We start from the raw sequence: 25,438 nt of genomic DNA on the forward strand, positions 1-25,438 counted from the left end.
CTGGAAAAAAACACTAGCAAAGGACTTCTTAAGACTTATCAACTCTTTTAATTTCGTGCAGTATGTGGCCAGCCCGACACATGAACAAGGACATATTTTAGACCTTGTCCTTGCTTATGGTCTACCGGTGTCAAATCTGGAAGTCCTTGAAAATGGGATTTCTGATCACATGGCAGTTTTATTTGACGTAGTCTTATCGCATGCTGCTGTGAAATCTGCCTGCGGTCCTATTTAGCTGACAGAACCTTTTGTGTCAGCCTTGGCTGCTCTGAGTCACACACTGCTCCCCTGTATGCACATGGTATTCCCTTCCACTGCTATGCAGATGACTGCCAGATCTATGTCCCACTGAGCAAGAAAGACGCCTTCTCATTAAGGCCACTCCGATCCTGTCTGGAAGAAATCAAAACCTGGATGGCACAAAATTTCTTGAAATTCAATGAAAAGAAGACTGTAGACTTAGGCCCCCTGTCTCCTTACCTTAAGTCAACAGTCTCAAACTTGGGCCAATTCAATTGTATTTATAGAGCACTTTCGAACAGCCATCGCTGCATACAAAGTGCTGTACATGGAGCAATTTAACATATACAATAAACAGTAAAACATTATGATTTAAGAGGTACCAACTTATTCAAAAAACTCAAAACAAGAACAAACATCAAGCAAAGAAGTGTATCTATCAAAGGTGTTAATCTGTGGAATAATCTCGAAACGGACCTGAAAATGAGTAAATCGCTTGCTGAGTTCAAAAACAAATTCAAAAAAATAGTACAAACAACCTACATCAATCAGAGTTAAAATGATAAATTCAAAACATTAAATATAATGATAAATCAGAACTAAGTTGATAAATAGAGAAAGGTATATAAATATCCATTATGAATACAAGAGAAAATTGACACAAGAGTGTCAGGGTGTGGAAGTATATAATCCCGATACAAACCAAAAGTTGTAAAAATATCACGGTTAAGGGTAAAGTATGAGCCTTAATGGAGACTTCTTTCTTCTTACTTTTTTCTTTTCTGATTGATATAAAAATGATTTATTAGATACAATCACATAACGGGGTAGGACTAGATAAGTTTTTTACTTCTTCCTACTCCCTTGAACATAATAACTGTGTTGAATGAAGATTGATTTCTTTCTTTTTACTTTTTGTATCTACCTTATTTTCTGTCAAATTATTACTGTATATATGTTTTATGTTCAATAAACAAACAAACAAACAAAATCGGTAACAAAGAAACCTGGATGGCACAAAATTTTTTGAATTTCAATGAAAAGAAGACAGAGGTGATACTGTTTGGTCCCAGTGGCCCTTGTACATCCCATCCTGTAGACTTGGGCCCCCTGTCTCCTTATCTTAAGTCAACAGTCTCAAACTTCGGCCTTAACCTGGACAGTGATTTCAAACTTGATCGGCAAATTGGTGCCGTTGTTAAATCCAGCTTCTTTCACCTTAGACAGCTGGCCAAAATAAAACCTCTCCTCTCACATGAACACTTTGAGACAGTAATTCATGCCTTTGTCACATCCCGGCTCGATTACTGCAATGCCCTTTACTTTGGAGTCAGCCAGTCCTCCATTAAGCGCCTTCAGCTGGTCCAGAATGCCGCTGCTCGCCTCTTGACTGGTACTCATAAGAGGGAGCACATAACTCCTACTCTGGCATCCCATCACTGGCTCCCCATACATTTTAGAGTTATTTTCAAGATCCTCTTATTTGTTTTCAAATTTCTGAATAATCTCGCGCCACCTCAGACAATATTAGAAGTACCAAGAACTAAACTGAGGCTCAGAGGGGATCGAGCCTTTTCTGTTGCTGGTCCCTCTCTCTGGAATGACCTCCCACTGAACATTCGGCAAGCCTCCTCGCTGCCCATCTTCAAAACCCTCCTCAAAACTCACTTGTATTCTTTGGCATTCGACTCAGCATGACTTAGATTTGTTCTTGGTTTTACTGTTTGGTGCTTTCTACCGCCTTTATTATCGATTTGTCTTACTGTTTATTGTGCATGTTAAATTGTTCCATGTACAGCACTTTGTATGCAGTGATGGCTGTTTGAAAGTGCTCTATAAATACAGATGACTTGACTTACCTCTCTGAGCTCATCCGCCCCTACACACCTGCCCGGCGCCTCAGGTCTGTGGACCAGACATTATTAGAAGTACCAAGAACTAAACTGAGGCTCAGAGGGGATCGAGCCTTTTCTGTTGCTGGTCCCTCTCTCTGGAATGACCTCCCACTGAACATTCGGCAAGCCTCCTCGCTGCCCATCTTCAAAACCCTCCTCAAAACTCACTTGTATTCTTTGGCATTCGACTCAGCATGACTTAGATTTGTTCTTGGTTTTACTGTTTGGTGCTTTCTACCGCCTTTATTATCGATTTGTCTTACTGTTTATTGTGCATGTTAAATTGTTCCATGTACAGCACTTTGTATGCAGTGATGGCTGTTTGAAAGTGCTCTATAAATACAGATGACTTGACTTACCTCTCTGAGCTCATCCGCCCCTACACACCTGCCCGGCGCCTCAGGTCTGTGGACCAGACATTATTAGAAGTACCAAGAACTAAACTGAGGCTCAGAGGGGATCGAGCCTTTTCTGTTGCTGGTCCCTCTCTCTGGAATGACCTCCCACTGAACATTCGGCAAGCCTCCTCGCTGCCCATCTTCAAAACCCTCCTCAAAACTCACTTGTATTCTTTGGCATTCGACTCAGCATGACTTAGATTTGTTCTTGGTTTTACTGTTTGGTGCTTTCTACCGCCTTTATTATCGATTTGTCTTACTGTTTATTGTGCATGTTAAATTGCTCCATGTACCGCACTTTGTATGCAGCGATGGCTGTTTGAAAGTGCTCTATAAATACAGTTGACTTGACTTGACTTGACACATGGGTGACTTCAACCACAGAGATAGGAGAGCACACCTCAGAGTCCCCAGACTCTGCTTCCTCCAAGGAAGGCGTGTTGGTGGAGTTGAGGAGGTCTTCGAAGTACTCCGCCCACCGTCCCGAGTCGAGGTCAACAGCGCCCCATCCCCACTGTACACAGTGTTAGTGGTGCACTGTTTCGTCCTCTTGAGACATCGGATGGTCGACCAGAATTTCCTCGAAGCCGTCCGGAAGTCGGCTTCCATGGCCTCACCGAACTCTTCCCATGCCCGGGTTTTTGCCTCGGCGATCACCGAAGCTGCGTTCCGCTTTGCCAGTCGATACCCGTCAGCTGCCTCTGGGGTCCCACAGGCCATAAAGGCCCGGTAGGACTCCTTCTTCAGCTTGACGGCATCCCTTACTGCTGGTGTCCACCAGCGAGTACGGGGGTTGCCGCCACGACAGGCACCGACCACCTTACGTCCACAACTCAGATTGGCCGCTTCAACAATAGGCACGGAACATGGTCCATTCGGACCCAATGTCCCCTGCATCCCCCGGGACATGGGAAAAGCTCTGCCGGAGGTGGGAGTTGAAACTCCTTCTGACAGGGGATTCCGCCAGACGCTCCCAACAAACCCTCACAATACGTTTGGGTCTGCCAGGACGGACCGGCATCTTCCCCCACCATCGGAGCCTACTCACCACCAGGTGGTGATCAGTTGACAGCTCCGCCCCTCTCTTCACCCGAGTGTCCAAAACATGCGGCCGCAAATCCGATGATACAACCACAAAGTCAATCATCGAACTGCGGCCTATGGTGTCCTGGTGCCAAGTGCACATATGGACACCCTTATGTTTGAACAAGGTGTTCGTTATGGACAATCCGTGATGAGCACAGAAGTCCAAAAACAAAACACTACTCGAGTTCTGATCGGGGGGGCCGTTCCTCCCAATCACGCCCTTCCAGGTCTCACTGTAATTGCCCACGTGAGCATTGAAGTCCCCAGCAGAACAAGGGAGTCCCCAGCCGGAATACTCTCCAGCACACCCTCCAAGGACTCCAAAAAGGGTGGGTATGCTGAGCTGCTGTTTGCACCCAAAGGCGGAAGGAGGCAACCCTCTCGTCTACCGGTGTGAACCCCAATGTACAGGCACTGAGCCGGGGGGCAATGAGTATGCCCACACCTGCTCTGCGCCTCTCACCGTGAGCAACTCCAGAGTGGAAGAGAGTCCAACACCTCTCGAGAGAACTGGTACCAGAACCCAGGCTGTGTGTGGAGGCAAGTCCGACTATATCCAGTCGGAACTTCTCTGCCTCACACACCAGCTCGGGCTCCTTCCCTGCCAGAGAGGTGACATTCCACGTCCCTCGAGCTAGTTTCTGCAGCCGAGGGTCGGACCGCCAGGGTCCCCGCCTTTGGCTGCTGCCCAGCTCACATTGCACTCGACCCCTTTGGCCCCTCCCATGGGTGGTGAGCCCATGAGAAGGGGGACCCACGTTGCCTCTTCGGGCTGAGCCCGGCCGGGCCCCAGGGGTATAGGCCCGGCCACCAGGCGCTCGCCAACGAGCCCCACCTCCAGGCCTGGCTCCAGAGGGGGGCCCCGGTGACCCGCGTCCGGGCAAGGGAAACCTAGATCCATTCATTTCAATCATCATAAGGGGTCTTTGAGCCGTGCTTTGTCTGGTCCCTCACCTAGAACCTGTTTGCCATGGGTGACCCTGCCAGGGACATAAAGCCCCAGAACACTTAGCTCCTAGGATCATTGGGACACACAAAGCCCTCCACCACGGTAAGGTGACGGCTCACGGAGAAGATTATACATATGTACTGTATATATGTACATTTATTTATATACTTTTTGTCTTCTACTTTCTCCCTTTCATAATTTTGCTGCTGTAAATTGGGAATTTCTCCATTGTGACACAAATAAAGGGTTTCTTATCTTCTTATCTTATCTTAATAAAAGCCGTTGTGCTTCACTAATTTAAATCAAATTGTTAATTGACAAATTACCACCGAGTGTCATCACCCATACCAGTGGTTCTAGATTGTTTTAATTTGTTTAATGTCATGTTTTGTTGTTACCATTTTTACTGATGTCAAGCTCTTTGAGGTTAACCAGGCTGGCAATTGTGGTTGGAAGGTTGGAGAGGTCGTTATCAGGCATGCTCAGCTTCTTTAAGGCCTGGCAGCTGAAGAGTTGCTATAGAAACAGGAAAATAACAAGTAATATGACATTTAGTAAAACAGACCAAGGTTGATTTTAATTTCAAAGGAAAATAAAAATTTAAAAAAAATTAATAATTTGGTCAAACGCGTCCTGGTGTTACAGAATACCATTAAACAGCTTGAGATTTCTCTGGATAAAGTGGAAACCAGTGCAATGGACAACGTGTGCATAAATAAAACTCATTTTTGAATATGAACTATGAATAGAAAAATGGCAACAAAAATGCCGAAAGGAATGAAAGTACAAAATTGTTATAAACGTACAGCTCGGACTTGCACCTCAAAATCACCATTTGCTGTTTGTGTTGACAATAACAAATGAGTTTTGAATCAACAGAAATGTGTTACTCATTGTACTTTCCCTGAAAAAGATATCATAATCCAACAAACACATTTTTTTTCAAATAGAATGATAAGTGGCTTGTTCAAAAGTTCAAAACTTGACGAAATGTTACGAGCAGACAAATGTTACGAGCAGACAAATATCTGTACTTTGTACTCCTTTAACACGTACAAAAAAAAGTCTTGTTACAATTTTATTTTGGGTTGTGTTAATTCCAGTTTATCATTGTTCAAAACACCAATCGGATATCGAGTGATATTGACTGTAGTTGGATAAGAAGCATCAACATGGAGCATTACGACACACTATTCGTTTGTATGCGATGTACTACACCTGCGCGTGATGCACATTAACACATCAATAAAATCAATCAAACTAGCGCAGACCAGTAGCTTTCCCGGGAAGATTTTCAACCGGCCGTGTCCCAACCGAGGGGGGAGGTTCATAGCCAGACAAGCCTGCCAACCGTCACACATCCTCGGTCGTACCGATTTTGAATGCACCGAAAACTTTGCAAATCAAACTTCAGTACCACCAGCTAATTAATTTCAAAAACTCGCCGGCAGAGTTGAAAAAGCATAGTGAATGAAGATAAGATGAAGATGTATTATCAAGGGGTGTCAAGGTTATGAGAATTAATTAAACTTCAGACAAATGTTATGAGTTTAATTTATTTGCTCTCAGCAATAACTACTAGCGCAAGCTAATAGTACATATGCTATGTTTGCTATGGCTGTGTAGAAGACATACCATGGTCTTCTGCCAAGCAACAGGCTGTGATTTAATGCTACAAGCTCTCTTGGAGAACTGTGGAAATGGAAATTTGGCTTTAGATAAATCTGAATTGATAGATGTTTGTTATTGTTATTTGAAGTTATATTTTTGCTATTTGCAGTATTTGTAACACTAATTACTTTTGCCCGGTTTTGTCATCTTACTTCTGTCTAATTCTGTCTAACATCTAATTCTGTGGCCCTCACACATTCATGCAGCCCAGTTTGAATGCACATTTACCTAACCAATAAAGGTTCATGATGGCACGCCATTGAAGTTGGACTTTTTGCACCATTACAATACGTGATCACTTTTAATCGGCAAATATGCAGCTGAACAGGTAGCCGTCAACATAACATTTTAAAATAACATTATAATCATTATAGCCGTCTTAAAAATGTTTTTGGGGGGAGGTGGGGTCGTGCACAATATGACCTTGCGATGTGGTCCACCCTTTTGTCATTAAAAAAAAATGGGATGGTTGAATCCATCTGATTAATTATTATTCCACGAACATGAGATTATTAAGAAAACCATGTTTGGATTATCAAGGTACATTGAACAATGTTTGACTTGACTTCAATGCATGTTTTTTCTCCTTGCATTACTTTTACTTTTATACTTTAAGTAATTTGAAAACCATGAATCATCTACAAAAAGATGCAGTTTGTAGTTCAACTTCTATTCAAATCGTTTTAATTCCAATATCAATACTTTTAGTTCAGTAAAAAATGTGAATACTTTGGTACTACATCTCTGGTAGGAACATTTACACAGTTTCAATCAGTCGCCCATCAGATTGGAATGAGGACAGATTGCTTTCCCACCATAATTATTATTTGGGCCCCTAAAAAAAACAACCCCCCCCCCGAAAACTGCAGACTAAACAAATCATATCAATAGAAAAAAATATGGTTTGCTGAAGGACTAAAGGGTGCTAATGTGAAATGCTCCTGAGAGTTGAAAAGCTGAACACACTGTGAATTAACTACTAAATTGTCTCATCAAAAAAAAAAAAAAAAAAAAAAAAAAGCAGATGGCGCAGGCAAACTTAAATTTCAAGATGAAAATCGAAAATGAAGCTCAGAATTCTAATCGATCATACATTTTCATATTCAGATTTACCTTGGGTAGTTCTTCAATCTGGTTGGCATCCAGGTAGAGCTCCTCCAGAGTTCTCTCAAAGCTAAAGATTTCTTTGGGGACCTGCTGCAGGCTGCAGTGAGAGTAGTCCAACACCGAGATCACTTCCTCTTCCCCACGAAAACAACGGCATGGCACCAGCCGGCCAATCAGCTTCCTTTTTGTTGTCATTTCCAGACACTGTACTACAGGGGCAAAAAGGAAAGAAGAGCAGCCATTGAGTTCCATCTTTTTATATCACTTGTATTGTTCAGGATCATGAAGCCTTGCCACGCAGACGTTGGTCACAGGCAGCGCACACGCTGGCCTGATCACTCTTACAACTGACTGAGTTCATGGCTTCAGATCAAACAATTTCTGCAAGCAATCGTTAAAAGGAAGGAATTTTTATTCTAAATTGCAATAATTGCTCGGCATGGAACAGCTAACGTCAAACACACCGAAATGCTGAGCTAAGGGTGCCATCATTTTGGTCCAGGCCAGTTTAATCAATTTGCTTCCAAAGAACAATTGAAATGCATCCGAAAGGCCTTACAACATTGCCTTCCTGTTGCAACTTTGACCTTCTCCACAACACACACCACTGCTTGCAATAAAATGTATTTTATACCGCATTAAAAATTAAGAAGCTGTATGGAAATGTTATTTAAATGCATTGTTGGTGAATTTCAATTGAAAATTGGCAATCGTAGGCTACTTAACACTTTCATGTACAAATAATGATAACCCACATCAGCATTTTTTCTCAAGTGTTTTTATTTGTCTCTAGGCACGAAATTTGTTTTTTTACCTTGGATGGCAACACACATAAGGGTCCATTGCAGTGGTTGATGCACAACTGTGACATTACGATGAATTATTATAAGAGAAAACAATATTTGAATAGCTGTCCTCTCAAGTAACCGCTGTCCCCGAAAGGGTTAATGTTTTCAAATGAAGACCAGCCTGTTTTCATAAATAGAAGAAAGAACTATGACCGCAGCCACCTCTGTCTTGTTTAATGTGGAGGCAATAAAGTTGGGCATCATGAGGGTCAAAGAGAGGAGATGAGTTCATTGCGTTGTAAATGAGAAAAAAACAAAACAAAACCTTGATGTCAGAGAGGAGCTTAATCAAAGAGGGAATGACGTGTGAGACAAGCATTCACAGACATGCAACATAATCTTTTTATTGAACACACTGAGGTCCAATTACTAATGAGTTGAGGTGACAGACAGATGAATTTGAACAGAGTGAGGACCTGTCATTTGTCTTAAATCTGCCTGAATCAGATTTTAAAAAAAGAAAAAAAAAGACTGCAGATCCAGCAAGACAGTTTATTTTAGAGGGATGGACCATGAATAATCAATCCACAGGCATGCTCAGATTTTATAATTAGATGAACAAGAATTTGCAGCTTGTCTGCAAATGTCGGTTAGAAAAAAAACAAAAAGAAAAAAAGCAGTTGATTTTATTTTTTAGGCCGCACACTTTGGAGGTCTTTGGTTGTTTTCACCGTTTTAGGTTTCAGTAGTTCAGTGTATGGGGGTGAAAAAAATTGGGTCTTAACAAACCATTCTTGTCTGTGAACAGCAACATACATTTGCAAACACAATTGTTGCTCGGTAGTATTCATTGTGGCACAGTTCATTTGTTTGTTGTTTCTCCTATGCTATACGGTGTAATTAAAATGTGATGGTCGTCCACAAGGTAACTCAAAATTTGAATTTGTCACAATCCTGTTTTCTTGCTGCCCTCTGTTGGTTTTATTTCTGTTGCAATATTCCGGGGATTACGACAGTGGGCAGAGTCTCCTTCCGGCAAACATCATCAGCAGGACATTTCGGACTCACAGGAGGAATATGCCAACTTAATGTTGGCTGCTTGCTTGTTGCCTCGAGCTTCGTCTCATCTTGTTCTACTTGGACAAGTGTCCTTGCCTTTTGTAGGTATTTCTTGCTCTTCATTTTGGTCTGTTCCTTCCTTCATATTCCTCCCATGGCACTTTGTCCGCAGTCCTTAGTGGTTTGATAGTAGTTTTGTTTTCACTCTGACCTTTTGTCACTTGGTGTTTGCTGGATTGTGTTTACAGTATTGACATGATCTTTCTGTTTCATAAACCCTGTAAAACTTGCTCGAATTGTTTGGGTCTGCTTTAGGACTGCGCAAAACCTGACGCCATTCCTAATTTTGATATCGACACCAAATTAAAAATACCCCATTTACTTCAATGGCATTTGAATCTGTGGAGCATTTTTTTTCCTTTATTAGCGAATGATTGTGAAGCAATTGCTTCACTATGCAAATGCAGTGTTGATTAAAAATCACAACCTTTTTTCAAGCAAAGACAATTAGAATTCTGCTACCAAGTCAGCATCAGTGACAATGACAAATATTGGGTGTGAATGGCAGAGACAATATTAAGAGGAGACTGGGAATAGTCACCTGCACAGCACAAAATCAGTTTCGGTATAATAACACGCCTGCCAGGAAAAAGCCAAAGCACTGTTAAACAGGAAGGAATTCTTAACAAAGGTGCAATATCACTTTCATCTTACATGATGATGAAACATGTTGGTCACAGAACACAAAAGACACTCTTAATAATGGTATTTTACTCTCGCTGGTGTCAGGTGGAATACTCGGACAGAGACCCCCTCAACGGTATATTTGCTCAACCATTAACATTGCAACGTCAAACAGAGCAAGCCATTTTCAACACTTTAGATTGGTCAATAATTTGTAAAAATGAGACGCACATGTGCACTGAAAAAAACCCAGTGTATTCAATTCACTGGATCTTATTTTGTCAAGTGGCTGCACACAATGGAATCATCTGGATTCAGATACTTTTTTGTCAGTGTACGTATAATCTATTTTTAAAAATGTATCTGGACTCAGATGATTTTATTTCGTGCACCCACTTGACAAAATAAAATTGAATGAATTCAATACACCATTTTTTAAATGTGTGAACTGACAGCTAGTATATATTTGTGATAAAATATTACATTTACCCAATTTGAATATACGGTGAACTGAATGAGTCCAAGCCCAGCACAATAAATAAATAAATAAATCTGAAGAAGAAGATGAAAATAAGCAGCAATGGAGTGAAACAGCAAAGTGTGTGGTTGGCTATGTTGCCTCTTCTTGCTGCTATGGCAACATGATGACTGAGCAAACGGACACTGCAGAGGCAGTATTACATGTGGATGTACACATCTTGCGCATTTCAAAGCAATGAATAAAACACAAATGTGCTGAGACATCAAGAACGGATAGCATGCATGCAAACACAACCCACCCACGCACACCCGCTCGCTAGCTACGCACGCATAGCCAACAAAATCAAATGCACACAAAAGCAAACCAACATCATCACGTCATCCCTCTTCTGAATTTCACCTCAATTAGTCTTTTGCAGCGACTGGTTCCCACATCTGCCTCACAGTGCAGAGGTACGGGGTTCAATTCCAGCTCCGGCCTCCTTGAGTTTGCATGTTCTCCCCATGCCTGCGTGGGTTTTCTCCGGGTACCCCTGTTTCCTCCCACATTCCAAAAACATGTATGGCAGGCTGATTGGACACACTAGATTGTCGCTAGGTGTGAGAGTGAGCGCGGACGGTTTTTCATCTATGTGTGCCCTGCGATTGGCTGGAAACTGGTTCAGGGTGTCCCCCACCTACTGGCCGAAGACAGCTGGGATAGGCTCCAGCACGCCCGCGACCCTTGTGAGGATAAGCGAATTAGAAAATGGATGGATGGATAGTCTTTTGCAGCTGTTCTGTGGTTGAATGTGAATGTGTGCTATCAGTAGCAGCACGAAAGGGTGAAACCCTCAGGGTCCCATGACAGCCATCACTTCACGTGCAGCCTGGCTATCTCCATGGTAACCGCTGCCATAGTGACGGTCTCCCAGGAGCTGGGTGTATTTTTACTCATCCTCTCTGTCATAAAACAGAACACGCTGCTCTCAGTGGGTGATTGCTCCACATTTGGTGACGCTTTACATAAATATATCAGACACGTTTAAAATACTGTCTTTTGTTTTTGGCCATGGAATTTGTAGTGCAAACCGCTTGTGCACATTTCAATAGAAGTCAAACTTTGACGACAGTTGTTCAAGCCCCATTTCCAATAAAGCTGGGAAATCATGGAAAACATGAATACAGAACATCGTGATTTCCAAATCCCTTCAATTTATATTGCATTGAACACACTACAAAGGCAAGCTACTCTCGATTTACAAGCTGCGCTTGAGCGTAAAAAACTGGCGGATCCTGAATTTTGCGACACAAGCCTTAACACGCTTGTCTTGGAGTTTGGCTAATCTTTCTGCTCCATCACGGGCGTTCCAGAATAACTGACTGACAGTGTTTCCTTTGATGTGTGCCTGGCACAACTGTTTCTGGTAATTTGATGGCTGAAAGTAGACTAATATCACATCTGCTGGCAATGTTTCCTATAAAATCCATGAGTGAGCAACTGTGCACTTCTCTCACAACGTACACACATTCTATTTCTAGACTCATTCCTTCATTCCACCCCAGTTTCATCAACAAACAAGACACCACACCTTACAGTTTCAGTAGTGCGACCACTTAGTTGTTCCACTGTCGTGTGAAGCATATATTGACACATTTACACACAATATGACGCTGTAGTCAACAAGAGGACCACTCCACTCAGAAAGCCCCAAATATGGACATAGTTTACAAGCCGCTAAAATTTGGCTCTTTGGCACATTTCAGAGGTCAGGTGACGAGATCATTTTGTGTTTTACGAAATGATATATTTTCCATGATTTATGAGGGGGATAATGTGTGACTATATTGACAGAGATTATATTGAGACTTAATTATGCTTAAAATGACCTGTGTGCTCAAATAAAAGTAACTCTCTAGGGCTTATTTTATTCATGTCACAAATCGCTATTCAATGATTTGTTATACTCTGTATTTTGATGCATATTTGGTTTGATTTTTTTTCACATATCGACATCAAGTAATTTATGATCTCAGGTTTTGCCAGAGGTGTCAAGTAACAAAGTAAGAATACTTGGTTTACTTACTTAACTCCTTAAAATTTGGGTTATCTATACTTGCGTTGAATTTTTCCACTTAATTTGTACTTTTACTCTTTACCTTACATCACAAATATCTACTCCTTAAACACACACACACACACACACACACACACACACACACACACAAATGAAATGTGTTACTCTTTTATTTTGGAGTGTTTTCATTCCAATTTATCATTTTTCAAAACACCAATAAATAAACTGTGCTACAATAAATTCTGTGATGTTGATTGCGGTTTGGATGAGAATTATAAACATATCACATTCCAACACATTCTTCGTTTGGAAGAAATCCATTGTACCTCAATCAAATCAACAAATCAATAACCAGCCATACATTGTGCAGATCTATAGCTTTGCTGGTAAGATGTCCGACTGTCTATGTCCCAAATGAGTACAGTGGCGTTCCGTCAGGGCCAGCAAGGCCTTCTCTGCTGGCCTAAACATTCTTAGAAAAGTAAATTTAATAAATTTACTTTTCTGAGAATAACATAAATTTAATTTGTTATTTTATTTTCATAAATATATAAACAAAATTATTCTCTGTATTCTTTACGTGATATTATTTCCACTTAGTCGAGTGGCTTTCAATGTTATTTTAAATAATATTGAAAGCCACTCGATAAATAACTTATTTATTATGGTAGAGTTTTTAACCAATCATATTTCAGAAAGCTTGTGTTGCCAGGTAAATTAAACTTGCTCGGGGCCATCAGATTAAACAGAGCAGGCCCCTGTGCGCTGTAATGAACGTGCACAGTCAGGTTGCAATAGCCAATCAGATCACGAGTCTGCGTACCAGGGGCAGCTAGAAGGGCTTACGTCGACACTGGACGTGCGCGTTCGGTGATTGGATTAGCGCCTGCTAGAGGGAGCTGTTGCTGCATTTTGACCCAAAATGGCCGAAGGAGAAGACATTGATCTGGTTGCGGAACTACTTTCCACACAATTTTCAAGACAGATCTTCCACTGGATTTACCAATTTAAGTTGTTTTACCAAGGCAGCAAGGAAACATCAGAGCACGGCTGGGCACTTACAAGCTACAGTGCGTTTAAAAACGTTTGGGGACACTCACGTAGATCTGCAGCTCAGTGAACAGGCACTACATTGGTGAGTAAATGAATTTTATTTTACATTTCTTCTTGTTATTTTATTTCGTTAGTATTAATGGTAATGAAATAAAATGACAAAGATACAAAAATATATCAAATTAATCAGCTCACCTGCAATTTATAATGGCGCATTGTAGTCAGCTTCGTGCACTAAAATTCGTTCCATCTCAGCTGCTCAACATTTTCAGTTATTTGCTGTTGTATAGCGTCTTCTCAAAATGCAAATGATCTGTTAACTTTATTTTCAAAGAATAGTTTGTTTTGTTATTGTGTGGTTGGTGTCTTATATGAAACTGCGACATTGCGCAATTTATTGGACAGACTTGTTTAAGATCACACAGCGTAATTTGGGTGGCATTTTATTTAGTATTTTTAAAATGTTTTTATTTTTGACAGTATCTGTAAATTTAGTTTCCTGCTCTTAATTGTGAATGCATACTTGATGGTTTTAAATGCTCCTGAAATTAAGTGCTGCTTGACGAGCCTATATTGTGTTCATGTACAGTATGTGACGTCACTGAAGGCCTAAGGTTGAAATGCACGGCCCGCCACTGAATGAGTACCAGCAGCAGCGAGGAGGTTTGTAGCCAGAAAAGCCAGCCAAGCATTTTACATCCCTGGTCCTGCTTGGGGTTTTTCTAAAATAACTCATTTTGTGTTACAACTGATGTGGACCAAACCAAACCGCGACCAGGTAATGGCTTTCAAAAACTTGCCGTCAAACTTGAAAAACCACATTGAGTTAAGGTGAAAGCTTCAAGTGTGGTCGAGGGTGTGCGACTTAAAAAGACGTCATCTGATTGATTCTTATTCCACGAACACGAGATTATTCAGAAAACTGTGTTCAGGGCACATAAAGCAGAACTTATTGAAAAGAAATGTTTGACTGGACTTTGGCTTCAATGCATTTTTCTCCTCCTTGCATTGGTTTTATACTTTAAATAGTTTTGAAACCATTACATTTATACTCTTTCTTAAATAGAATAGTGGTGTTGATAGCTCAATTTCTACAAATGTCTTTTTAAATTCCAATATTGATACTTCTGTTTGAATCATGAACGTGAATATTTTGGTGTGATACTGCTTTGATCACAGTGCACATGTCTGAAGTTGTTCACCGTGTTCCAAAGGATACTCAACGATTTTGCGTGAATTGTCACACGCATAGAAAACTAGAAGGAACATTGTCTGCTGGAACCACGCCGAAGAATTGGCATTGGCACAGGGTGTGGAATGTGATTTTGCTGAATGTGATGGAGGTGCAGGCAGATGGATTCTGAGGTACACAGACAAGTGCGGTGGATATGTATTTCATTCTCAGTTATGATCACAGTGTGTATCGAAGCCTCAAAATCACTGTAGAAATCAAATCATTGAACACATGATTATCTATTATTTTTAAAAATCCCAGACTGGCCTGGGCACAGCTATTTTTTATTTATTTTTTGTAGGGATTGGGGGGTCGTGGTGGTATGTGCTTGGGGTTCACACACAGACACGCATGATCTGGGTGGAAGTAAGTCTCCAAGTGCCTGTTTCATCAATCAGTGATTTTGCGATCGGAGGTTTGCGTGCAGTTCCTTATAAACATATTTCACACCTCAACCTGCCGCAGGACTCAAGCGCATCACTGTCTACTTCTGCAATGTCAAGCAGCGTGCCTGTCATGATTCGGTTACTGTCATGATTCTGTTTGTGACCAACAGGTGGCACTGTAGGACTCTCCCTGCAGCTGCACACCTGTTGGTCATTATGTAATTAGTGCTTTAAAAGGACTCCCAGCCCGACCACTCATTGTCGGGTCATTGTTGCTGTTTGCTGCTGTCATGTTCATTTGTTTGCTGTTCCTTTACTGCTGTCAGGTTTGTTTCGGTCATGTTTGAGGTCACGGTTCTGTTTTAGCTTCACTTGTTATTTTTGTTTGCTATTTTGGACTATGTTTGTTTTTGGATTTAGTTTTCTCTGTGTTTTATCAATACACTTCTTCAAATACACCCTGCTCCTCCCTCCTGCCTGCTTTTTGGGGTCCACCACCACCTTGCTACGTGACAGTGCCTCTCTCACACAATATTCAAAGGGACTCAGAGAAGCCGCTTCAATTGGTGGCAAAACAATACGGCTGTGTTCACTCCCACAGTCCTGCAAAACGTGCTTTTTAAAATATGGCAAGCTTAACTGGCTTCTGAGAAAACACCAAAACGTAATCTCATTTGCCCCTGCACAGATTTACCCAACGCCTCACACCAGACTTGTATCGGGCACGAAAATAGAGTCTCAGGTATTTAAGGTTCAAACTGTTAAAGCATTGCTTTTTGTTTTGCAAATATTTAGTAATTTTGAATTTATTGCCTGGAATGTGGATTCCAAATTAACACCTGTCAAGTAACCAGGGTTCTAAATGAACACCCGCCAACCCACCAAATGTGGGGTAAAATTCATTTTGCCGTGTTGAAAAAACTTACCGGCCAGTCTGGCCAGTGATGCATAAGGCAATCAAAATCAATATTATCGTATTAGATAGAGTGAGACAGTTGTTCATGTTCGGCATCGAGTCTCGAGAATCGATTGGAACAGACTATCATCCCGGAATTGTTCACGTTAAATTTTTGTTTCCCCCGTTACGATGCCTTGTTTGCCAACCTGAGGAACAACTTTGTTGACACCAACGAAGAAAAAAGTACACACTCTTTCTCAAAGAAGAGTCTCCTCACCGCAACACTTTCAATAAAATGATATTGTGCAAAGGAGGTTGGCAGGCTGTGCATGTTAAGGGAGTACATGTCTGACGAGCTTGATTCTTCCTCCCACTACAAGCCTCCGCCTACAGCGCGCCAAATTTCAGTGTCATAAACGAGTGAGTTAAACAATAGAATACAGTATGTCTATTGCCAACACTGATGCATCTAACGACTAAATGGTGGATTAACTCAAATGCGAATAATCAGTTAACATTAGTTGATGTACAGTATTTTTTATATCAAGCAAGGATGCGTGTCCACAACTGGCACTTTGTAAACACACATACTGTACATGCTGCTAATCTGAATTGGGTTGCCTAATTTTTGGCTCTCTACAGAACAGGTGAGCCAATCAGTGTAGTGTATAATCATGTAAACTCATGTGTCAACCACAACATCCAGAGCCTCAGGAATTCCTGCTGGATCTCATCCACCCCCAGCTTCCTGACACCAAAGACCACCTCGATGACCTCAATGTCAGAGCTAGGACTACCTGCATGAGAGTCTACATGCCCTGCTTCCTCGTAGAGGCTGTGTCAGTTGAATTTATATGAATTTCAAAGTAGTCAAGGTCAGCAGAGACCCATTCCCACAATACAGTGTGCGAACAAACAGTGGACTTCTCCCGAGATGCTGAATGATGGACCAAAATTTCTTTGAAGCTGTCCAGAAGTCATTCTCCATGATGGCACCAAACTACTACTTTTGCGTCACCAATCACCAAAGCTACGTTCCACTTGGCCGTACTCATCAGCTGACCCCAGAGAACCACAGGCAACAAAGGCCTGAAAGGACTCGTTCAGTCGGAAGATATCCCTTACCCCCGGTGTCCAAAAAGGGGTTTGGCGTTGCCGCCACAACAGGCACTGACCACCTTACAGCCAAAGCTCCATTCGGCCTGCCTCAACAATGGAGGTACGGAGCATGATCCACTCTTACTCAATATCCCCTGCCTCCTCAAGGACGTGAGCGAAGTTCCGCCTGGGATAGGACTTGAAACTCCATCTGATTGGGGACTATGCCAGACGTTTCAATCAGACATTCACAACATATTTGCCTCATCCAGGCCGGACCGACATATTCCCCCACCATCGGAGCCAACAAACCATCAGGTGGTGTTGGCTGAACAGCTGCGCCTCTATCTTCTTCCTCCAGTGTCAAAGGCATGCTGCTATAAGTCAGATGACACGATCACAAGGTCGATCATCAAACAGTGGCTTGGGGGGTTCTGGTGCCAAGTGCACATGGACACCCTTCTATCTGAACACGGTGTTCGTTTTGTACAGGTCATGACGATCACAGGAGTCCAAAAACAGAACACGTCTCTGCTTCTGGTATTGGACAGTGCACCTCCCAATCACCCCCTTCCAGGTCTCATTGTCATTCCTCACATGAGCATTGCAAAACAAGGGAGTCCCAAGCAGGCGCTCTCCAGCACCCCCTCTAAGAAGACTAAAAAAGGTGTGGATACGGTTCTCTGCATTGCTGTGTGATGCATAGCAACAATCAACTGTCAGATAAACTGGCAGCTATGAAGCTGGGGCACAATAAGGCTATGTTCATACTGCAGCTCAATACTGATTTTTTTTGCCCATATGCGACTTGTACCTGTCAAGTCTGTAATCACGGCCAAATTGGCTGCAAATAAGTTACACTTCTGACAAGTACCCTTCACACAAAGGGATTACAAGGAATAATTAACAGAGGGAAAGATGGAGAAGCCATGCTAAAGGCTAAGCTAACCTAATGTTATCGTGACAGGGCGGAATTAAGTGTTTGGTTAATTGAGGACAAAATTCACATAAGTCTCGCTGGAACTGTGCTATAGTGGAGCATATCCAACTTTGAACAGCAAAATAGCAGGCAATTTACTGAGTGTCTGGAGAAAAAAAATGCTAAATAATAATATACAGAAAGCAAAATAATGCTACACAGACACTCACATAGTGTCCCATATGTCAGCCGGAAAGAGTAGCCTGGAAGATTAAAAGCATATTAATATTGAGTATACCCATCCAGAAAATGGTGGAATATTGTATTTAGAATACATATAATATTGCAAATGTGATTTGTTTTCACAACATGGTCCTGAGTTTTGATTTCTGACTCTCTCTGTCTCTCTGTCTCTCTCTCTCTCTCTGTATATATATATATATATATATATATATATATACGCTGGTAACAGCAAGGATACTGCGCAGAACCCTCAAGCTTCCTGGCCTCTGGTAGAGGACCCGAGCTGAATGGAGGACGGACACCACCCGGGGGGTGAGACGAGGAATTTTTATTTTTTAGATATACATAAATGTCAGATATATATATATATATATATATATATAGGATGGCTAACCGAAGGGAGAACAATCCTGATCATGAAGGATCCCTCAAAGGGTGCAGTCCCATCCAACTATCGGCCAATAACCTGTCTCTCCACAACATGGAAGCTCATGTCAGGCATCATTGGAGCTAAGATAAGTGGACACATGGATCAATAAAAATCACCAAGACAGGCTATGGATACCGCCTCAGAAAGGGAGCTACGATCAGTCACCTCCTCTACATGGATGACATAAAGCTGTATGCTAAGAGCGAAAGGGACATAGACTCCCGATCCACACAACCAGGATCTACAGCAGCGACATCGGGATGTCATTCGGGCTTGAGAAATGTAGTCGGATGGTGACTAAGAGAGGAAAGGTAGTCCGCACTGAAGGGGTCTCACTCCCTGAAGGAACAATAGCAGACATTGAGGACAGCTACAAGTACCTTGGTATACCACAAGCCAATGGCAACCTCGAACTGGCAACAAGGAAAGCGGCTACGGCCAAATACCTCCAGCGAGTGAGGCAAGTCCTAAGAAGCCAGCTCAATGGCAAGAATAAGACTCGGGCAATAAACAGCTATGCCCTGCCAGTGATCAGATACCCTGCAGGAATAATAAGGTGGCCAAAGGAAGAGATTCAGACCACGGACGTTAAGACCCGAAAGCTCCTAACCATGCATGGAGGGTTCCATCCCAAATCCAGCACCCTGAGACTGTACACAAGCCGAAAGGAAGGAGGCCGGGGACTAGTGAGTGTGAGAGCCACTGTCCAGGATGAAACATCCAAGCTCCATGAATACATCAAGGAGAAGGCTCCAACGGATGACGTACTCAGAGAATGTCTCAGACAATGGGGAACAGAAGATGAGCGCGCTGGAAGAAGGACCATCATGGGAGGACAAGCCCCTACACGGGATGTACCACCGGACCATAACTGAAGTGGCCGATCTCAAGAAGTCCTATCAGTGGCTAGAGAGGGCTGGCCTGAAGGACAGCACAGAGGCACTCATCCTGGCTGCTCAGGAGCAGGCCCTGAGCACCAGAGCCATTGAGGCCCAGATATACCACACCAGACAAGACCCAAGGTGTAGGTTGTGCAAAGAGGCACCTGAGACGATCCAACACATAACTGCAGGGTGTAAGATGCTGGCAGGGAAAGCCGACATGGAACGCCATAACCAGGTGGCTGGCATAGTCTACCGAAACATCTGTGCGGAGTATGGACTGGAAACCCCAAGGTCAAAATAGGAAACACCTCCGAAGGTGGCGGAGAATGACAGAGCGAAGATCCTGTGGGACTTCCAGATCCAGACTGACAAGATGGTAATGGCGAACCAACCAGATATCGTGATCATAGATAAAGGGCAGAAGAAAGCCATTGTAGTGGATGTAGCGGTCCCAAGTGTAGGAAATATCAGAAAGAAGGACCACGAGAAACTCGAGAAATACCAAGGGCTCAGAGAGGAGCTGCAGAGAGCCTGGAAGGTAAAGGTGACAGTCGTACCTGTGGTGGTCGGAGCACTCGGGGCAGTGACCCCCAAACTAGATGAGTGGTTGCAACAGATCCCGGGAACAACATCGGACATCTCAGTCCAGAAAAGCGCAGTGCTGGGAACAGCAAAGATACCGCGCAGAACCCTCAAGCTTCCTGGCCTCAGGTAGAGGACCCGAGCTGAATGGGGGACGGACACCGAGGGGTGTGACGAGGATTAATATATATATACAGTGTACAAAAAAAAATATTCCTATATATATATATATATATATAGGAATATATATATATATAATATTATATATATATATATAGAGAGAGAGAGAGAGAGAGAGAGAGAGAGAGAGAGAGAAGAGGTAAGCAGTGATAGTGTGTTGTATACATTTTTATAGAAATGAAAATGTATGATGAAATATCATTATTGTGCTATAAAATGGCAGATATCGTGATACAAGACGTTTTTCATCTCGCCCAGCACTGCATGAGATGTTGAATGGGTTCAGCGAGCAGTACTCAGGAACTAATGACAACCAGGGCTTAGTTCCCGAGTCACGACTCAACACGTTTTTTTATTCTCAGACTTCTTTTTGACTCGGCCATTGGACTCGCAAAATATTATCAACTCAATCGTGTCAAACTGTTTTTATTCCTGAAAATTAACGTCCTCCTTCGAAAGAAACTTGAAATATTTTTTTCAGTTCATCAAAATAGCCATCTGATTGGTAAACCGGACCATGAAGGAATCGGGGACAGCAAACTCTACTCTACGTCATGATCATTTATTCGCTTTGAATTTGATGATGTTTTATAGCCACCTTTCTCCCCAGTGCCCAATCTCCTCCTCGTCTCTCGCCAGAGTTCAAGCACTATTCATAAAGTAGCACTCATCGATCCATAATCTTCATTCATTCATTTTCCGATCCACTTTATCCTCACAAGGGTCGTGGGGGTGCTGGAGCCCATCTCAGCCATCTTCGGGCAGTAGGCGGGGGACACCCTGAACCGGTTGCCAGCCAATCGCAGGGCACACACAGACGAACAACCATCCACGCCCACACTCACACCTAGGGACAATTTAGAGTGTTGAATCATCCTACCATGCATGTTTTTGGAATGTGGGAGGAAACTGCAGTACCCGGAGAAAACCCACGCAGGCACGGGGAGAACATGCAAACTCCACACAAGGAGGCCGGAGCTGGAATTGAACCCCGTACCTCTGCACTGTGAGGTCAACGCCCTAAACACTGGACCACCGGGCCGCCAGATCCATAATCTGAACTGCTTTATTCTCACAAGGGTCGCGGCTATGCTCTATCCCAGCTGTCTTTGGGCAGTACGTGGGATACACCCAGAACTGTTTGCCATCCAGGCCACACATAGATGAACAACCGTTAGTGCTCATAATCACACCTACGAACAATTTAGAGTGTTCAAATATCCTACCATGCTTTTGGTATGTGGGAGGAAGCCCCGAATATAGCTACATGGTTTTTGAAATTGTCTTTGTTCTTTATCTGCACACACGGTTAATAAGGTTCCTTGCCATATGAGAGTGGTGAGCATAATGAATTTTGTCATATTTTATGGGAGTGAAAGTAGTATTTTTCTGTCTTAAGGTTTACTCTTGATCTCATCTGGACTTGGACTTGGACTTGGACTTGAACCTTTGTGACTTGAATTTGACTTGGATTTAATAAAGGTGGACTTGATTACAACCCTGCAGGAGACTGAAATCAAGTGGTCCGCATCGTTTTCGCCCTCCAACCAAATGTGTCCAGTACAATTAAGTATGTTGATGGTATTGTCATGCTCTGGGGCTGCGTGACCACGGCTAGTCTTACAGAGCTTTGTTCACATTTTCCACAGTGATACTTTTCCAGCCCACATCCATTTGATCAAATCAAAACAAAACTGAAAACTTTTCAAAGTGAACACATAAGCATCTCTTACTAAACTCGCATGAGAAAATACAGCTTCTCCACAAAGACACAGACGAAAAAAACAAGACAATTTGAAACCATCACACTTTTGAGTGGCTCCGGTTCGAGAATCAAGCCTTTTCACAATACAACTTCGATACTTAATTGTACACTTGCCACCACAGAGGAAGAACATTCCTTCTGGGTATGTTTGATTGTCAGATGAGACAAAGATTGTTGGTCCACAGCAAACAATACCAACTGTTGAACAGTTTGGTGGTTTGATTATTTTTTTGTGTACTAGTGCATTGAGGAGATTCCTCAAAGTGGGTGGAAAAATGAAAGAAGACTTCAAGTACCAGCATTATTCAGCATCACCTCAAATATTGACAACATCAATAATGATAAAAAGCAAATCACACAAATGCTAACAAGTGGTACAATTGATGATGATGATGATGATGATGATCATACATCTTTTTGATTCTGGTGACGAGAAAACAAATTAGTCTATCTTCATTCTTATTAGGGCCCAATAATATGGATTTTTTTAGGTTGATGCAGTCGTTGATGGTGTAGTAGTACACTTGCCTGACATGCGTGTGGGCTGCGTGTGGTTGGTTCCCACTCAGTGAGGGTGTGAATGTGGCTGCGTATGGTTGTTCATCACAATATGTGCCATGCAACTGACTGGCGACCAGTTCACGATGGAGCACGCCGACTGCCCGAAGACATTTGAGATAGGCTCCAGCACCCCTGCACCGCTGTTCGGGATACGCGGTGATGAGTGTTGAAAATGGGTGGAAATCGATATTTGACAAATGGTGGTCCTCAACCAATGGCCTGCGTACCGGGCCACACAGAGATAGGCCAAAACATCAGCCCCACCTACCACCCCCTACGTAGCAGAAATGGGTTCATCTGTAGCCAATCAGAGTCCATCTTTTCCTTCTAACTTTGGTTTGCAAGTTGAAGTAACCAGAATCCATCAATAAATGAAAGATGAAGCAGAAACAGAAAGCTATGGTCACACTGACGAAAGGTGCAGCTCAACACACAGCTGATAGGGAGCCATGACTTGAACGTAAACTTCAGACGAATGAGTTAATTTGACGAGTTCAGTTCCTTCCCACCACCTCTGTGGCAGTATCTCCAGAGCGTAGCCATTGTGCAAAATATGTCATCAAAAACATGGCAGCATTAAAACAAAAAAAACCTGTTGAATCATTTGAACAAGTAGCTCCCACGTGATGAAGTGGAAAGTATGAATCTGCGAGCTGAGTCTGCACAGCTTGGCCACGTAAAGATTATCAGTTTAGCCGCTAAAAGTAGTTGCTGGACAAAAGCAGCAGTCATTCTTTCCATGTTTTGATCATGCACATTTGCAAGTGGCAATGATGCGAACTTCGCATGTGGGATCATAACTCAAATTTTATTATGCTTATATTTTAGGGTATATTCATTATTCCTGAGCGAATAATGAATTTGTAGAAGTTCACTTTAATTTTATATTGTTCTCGATTTGTTGTACTGTTGAATAAAAATATTTGAAGTGAATGGAAAAAAAAATCTGACATTTTCTTTGTCGTCATTACCAAAGCTTTAAAACTGGCAATTCAAAAGCAACGTCAAGTCAATTTTTATTGTCAATCCCTATTTATCATAGTTATACTATATCATTTTATAAAATAACAAATATAAGAAGATACATATATCTAATCTAATCTAATGTATAATATACAGTAATCCCTCGCTATAACGCGGTTCACCAATCAGGACCAACGTGAACAGTCTCCGCACCTCGTCTCTGTACAGCTTGCCAATTTTACCTTTGCAAATTTTTGGTCTTTGGTTTCATTGTGACAGTGGCGGATGCTGGTCTGTCAAGGAGGGGAAGCTCGATTTCAGCCTACATCATAAAATGTGTCAGTTTATTTATATGTGAATTCTACTCTCCGTTCCTTTTCAAAAAAGAAAATGAAAAGGATGCCTTCACCATAAGATCGGTGATTGGCTCATTTTGCTGTCAATCAAAACGAGATTCAGCCTCAGACAGATCATCCAATCATCATGCAGAAAAGCTGAGCTTCTGTGCCAGCCTATAAACACCCAACTGTCCATAGACTCCCAGAGAGGCTGAGTGTAAAATGGGCGGGACAAAACCAGCATTTATCCAATGACTCGTCTCGTTTCAATGCATTGGGACTACCTACACTGAACTCTCTCTAGACGCCCAGCGTCCGCGCGGTCGGCGCTCAGCGTCCACACAGTTTAAAGCTGTCATGATTCTGTTTGTGACCAACAGGTTGCACTGCAGGGCTCTCCATGCAGCTGCACACCTGTTGGTTGTTACCTAATTATTGCTTTAAAAGGACTCGGCACGACCACTCAGTGTTGGGTCATTGTTTTTTTGTTGCTGTCATGTCTGTTTGTTTGCTGTAGCTGTCATGTTCTCGATCATGTTTTGGTGACTGTTAACTCCAGCCTGGGTTTTGTTTGATACTTTGGATTCTTTCTGTTTTTTTGGACTTTGTTGTGGATTTAGTTTTCTGTGTTTTATCAATACACTTCAAGTACACCCTGCTCCTCCCTCCTGCCTGCTTTTTGGGGTTCACCACGCAACGTGACAAAAGCACAGTGAAGCTGCAGGAATGAATGAGAAGAGAGTCACGTCGTAACCAGGAATAAGAAGCTGATTTGGAACAAATGTTGAGCGCGTTGTAGCGCATATTTAGTCAATGACATTTCCACACAATTGTACGTGCACACATATATTTGATCACTTACTCTTTGACATTTTAGGGGAAGCTGAGCTTCCATTGCCGTCTCAGAGTAATCGCCTCTGCATTGTATACATAGTATACATATTGTACAATAATTGTAAAAAATAAAGCTGACTATCAAGTACCAAGTACAACTTTATTGTCAAATGTGCTTGCAAATCTCTTCCCTCTCACATTTTTTTGCTTTTTTTTTAAAAATAAATCCTTTTTCACGGATTTCACTTATCACGGGTTCTTTTTGGAACGTAACTCCCGTGATAAACGAGGGATTACTGTACTGCAATTGGCTGGCAACCAGGTCAGTGTGTACCCTGCCTGCTCCCCAAAGACTGCTCGGATAGGCTCCAGCACGCCCACGACAATGAGGATAAGTGGGTCAGATAATAGAGGGATGGATATTTTATATTACGTTATATTATATTATATGGGCGGCTCGCTGGACGACTGGTTAGCACGTTCGCCTCACAGTGCAGAAGTGCAGGGTTTGAGTCCAGCTCCAGCTTTCGTGGCGTTTGCATGTTCTCTCCGGGCTGTGGGTTTTCTCCAGGTCCTCCGGTTTCCTCCGACATTCCAAAAACATGCATGGCAGCTTAATGGAATACTCCAAATTGTCCCGAGGTGTGATTGTCAAG

General features: G+C 42.5%; 1 protein-coding gene across 1 annotated transcript in view; it reads right to left on the reverse strand.

Moving 5' to 3' along the window:
• lrrc7 (leucine rich repeat containing 7) overlaps nucleotides 1-25,438 on the reverse strand; it is a 125,881-nt gene that overhangs the window by 68,429 nt on the left and 32,014 nt on the right. The window contains exons 2-3 of the mRNA XM_086114906.1: nucleotides 7,353-7,555; nucleotides 4,967-5,084 (exon numbers count right to left, since the gene is read on the reverse strand). Of these exons, the coding sequence (XP_085971032.1) occupies nucleotides 4,967-5,084; nucleotides 7,353-7,555 (321 nt within the window). The remainder of the gene's footprint in view (nucleotides 1-4,966; nucleotides 5,085-7,352; nucleotides 7,556-25,438) is intronic.

This window comes from Hippocampus guttulatus, chromosome 7 (genome assembly GCF_054856545.1).
Source record: "Hippocampus guttulatus isolate MCC_2025c chromosome 7, RoL_Hgut_1.0, whole genome shotgun sequence".
NCBI classification, from domain to species: domain Eukaryota; kingdom Metazoa; phylum Chordata; class Actinopteri; order Syngnathiformes; family Syngnathidae; genus Hippocampus; species Hippocampus guttulatus.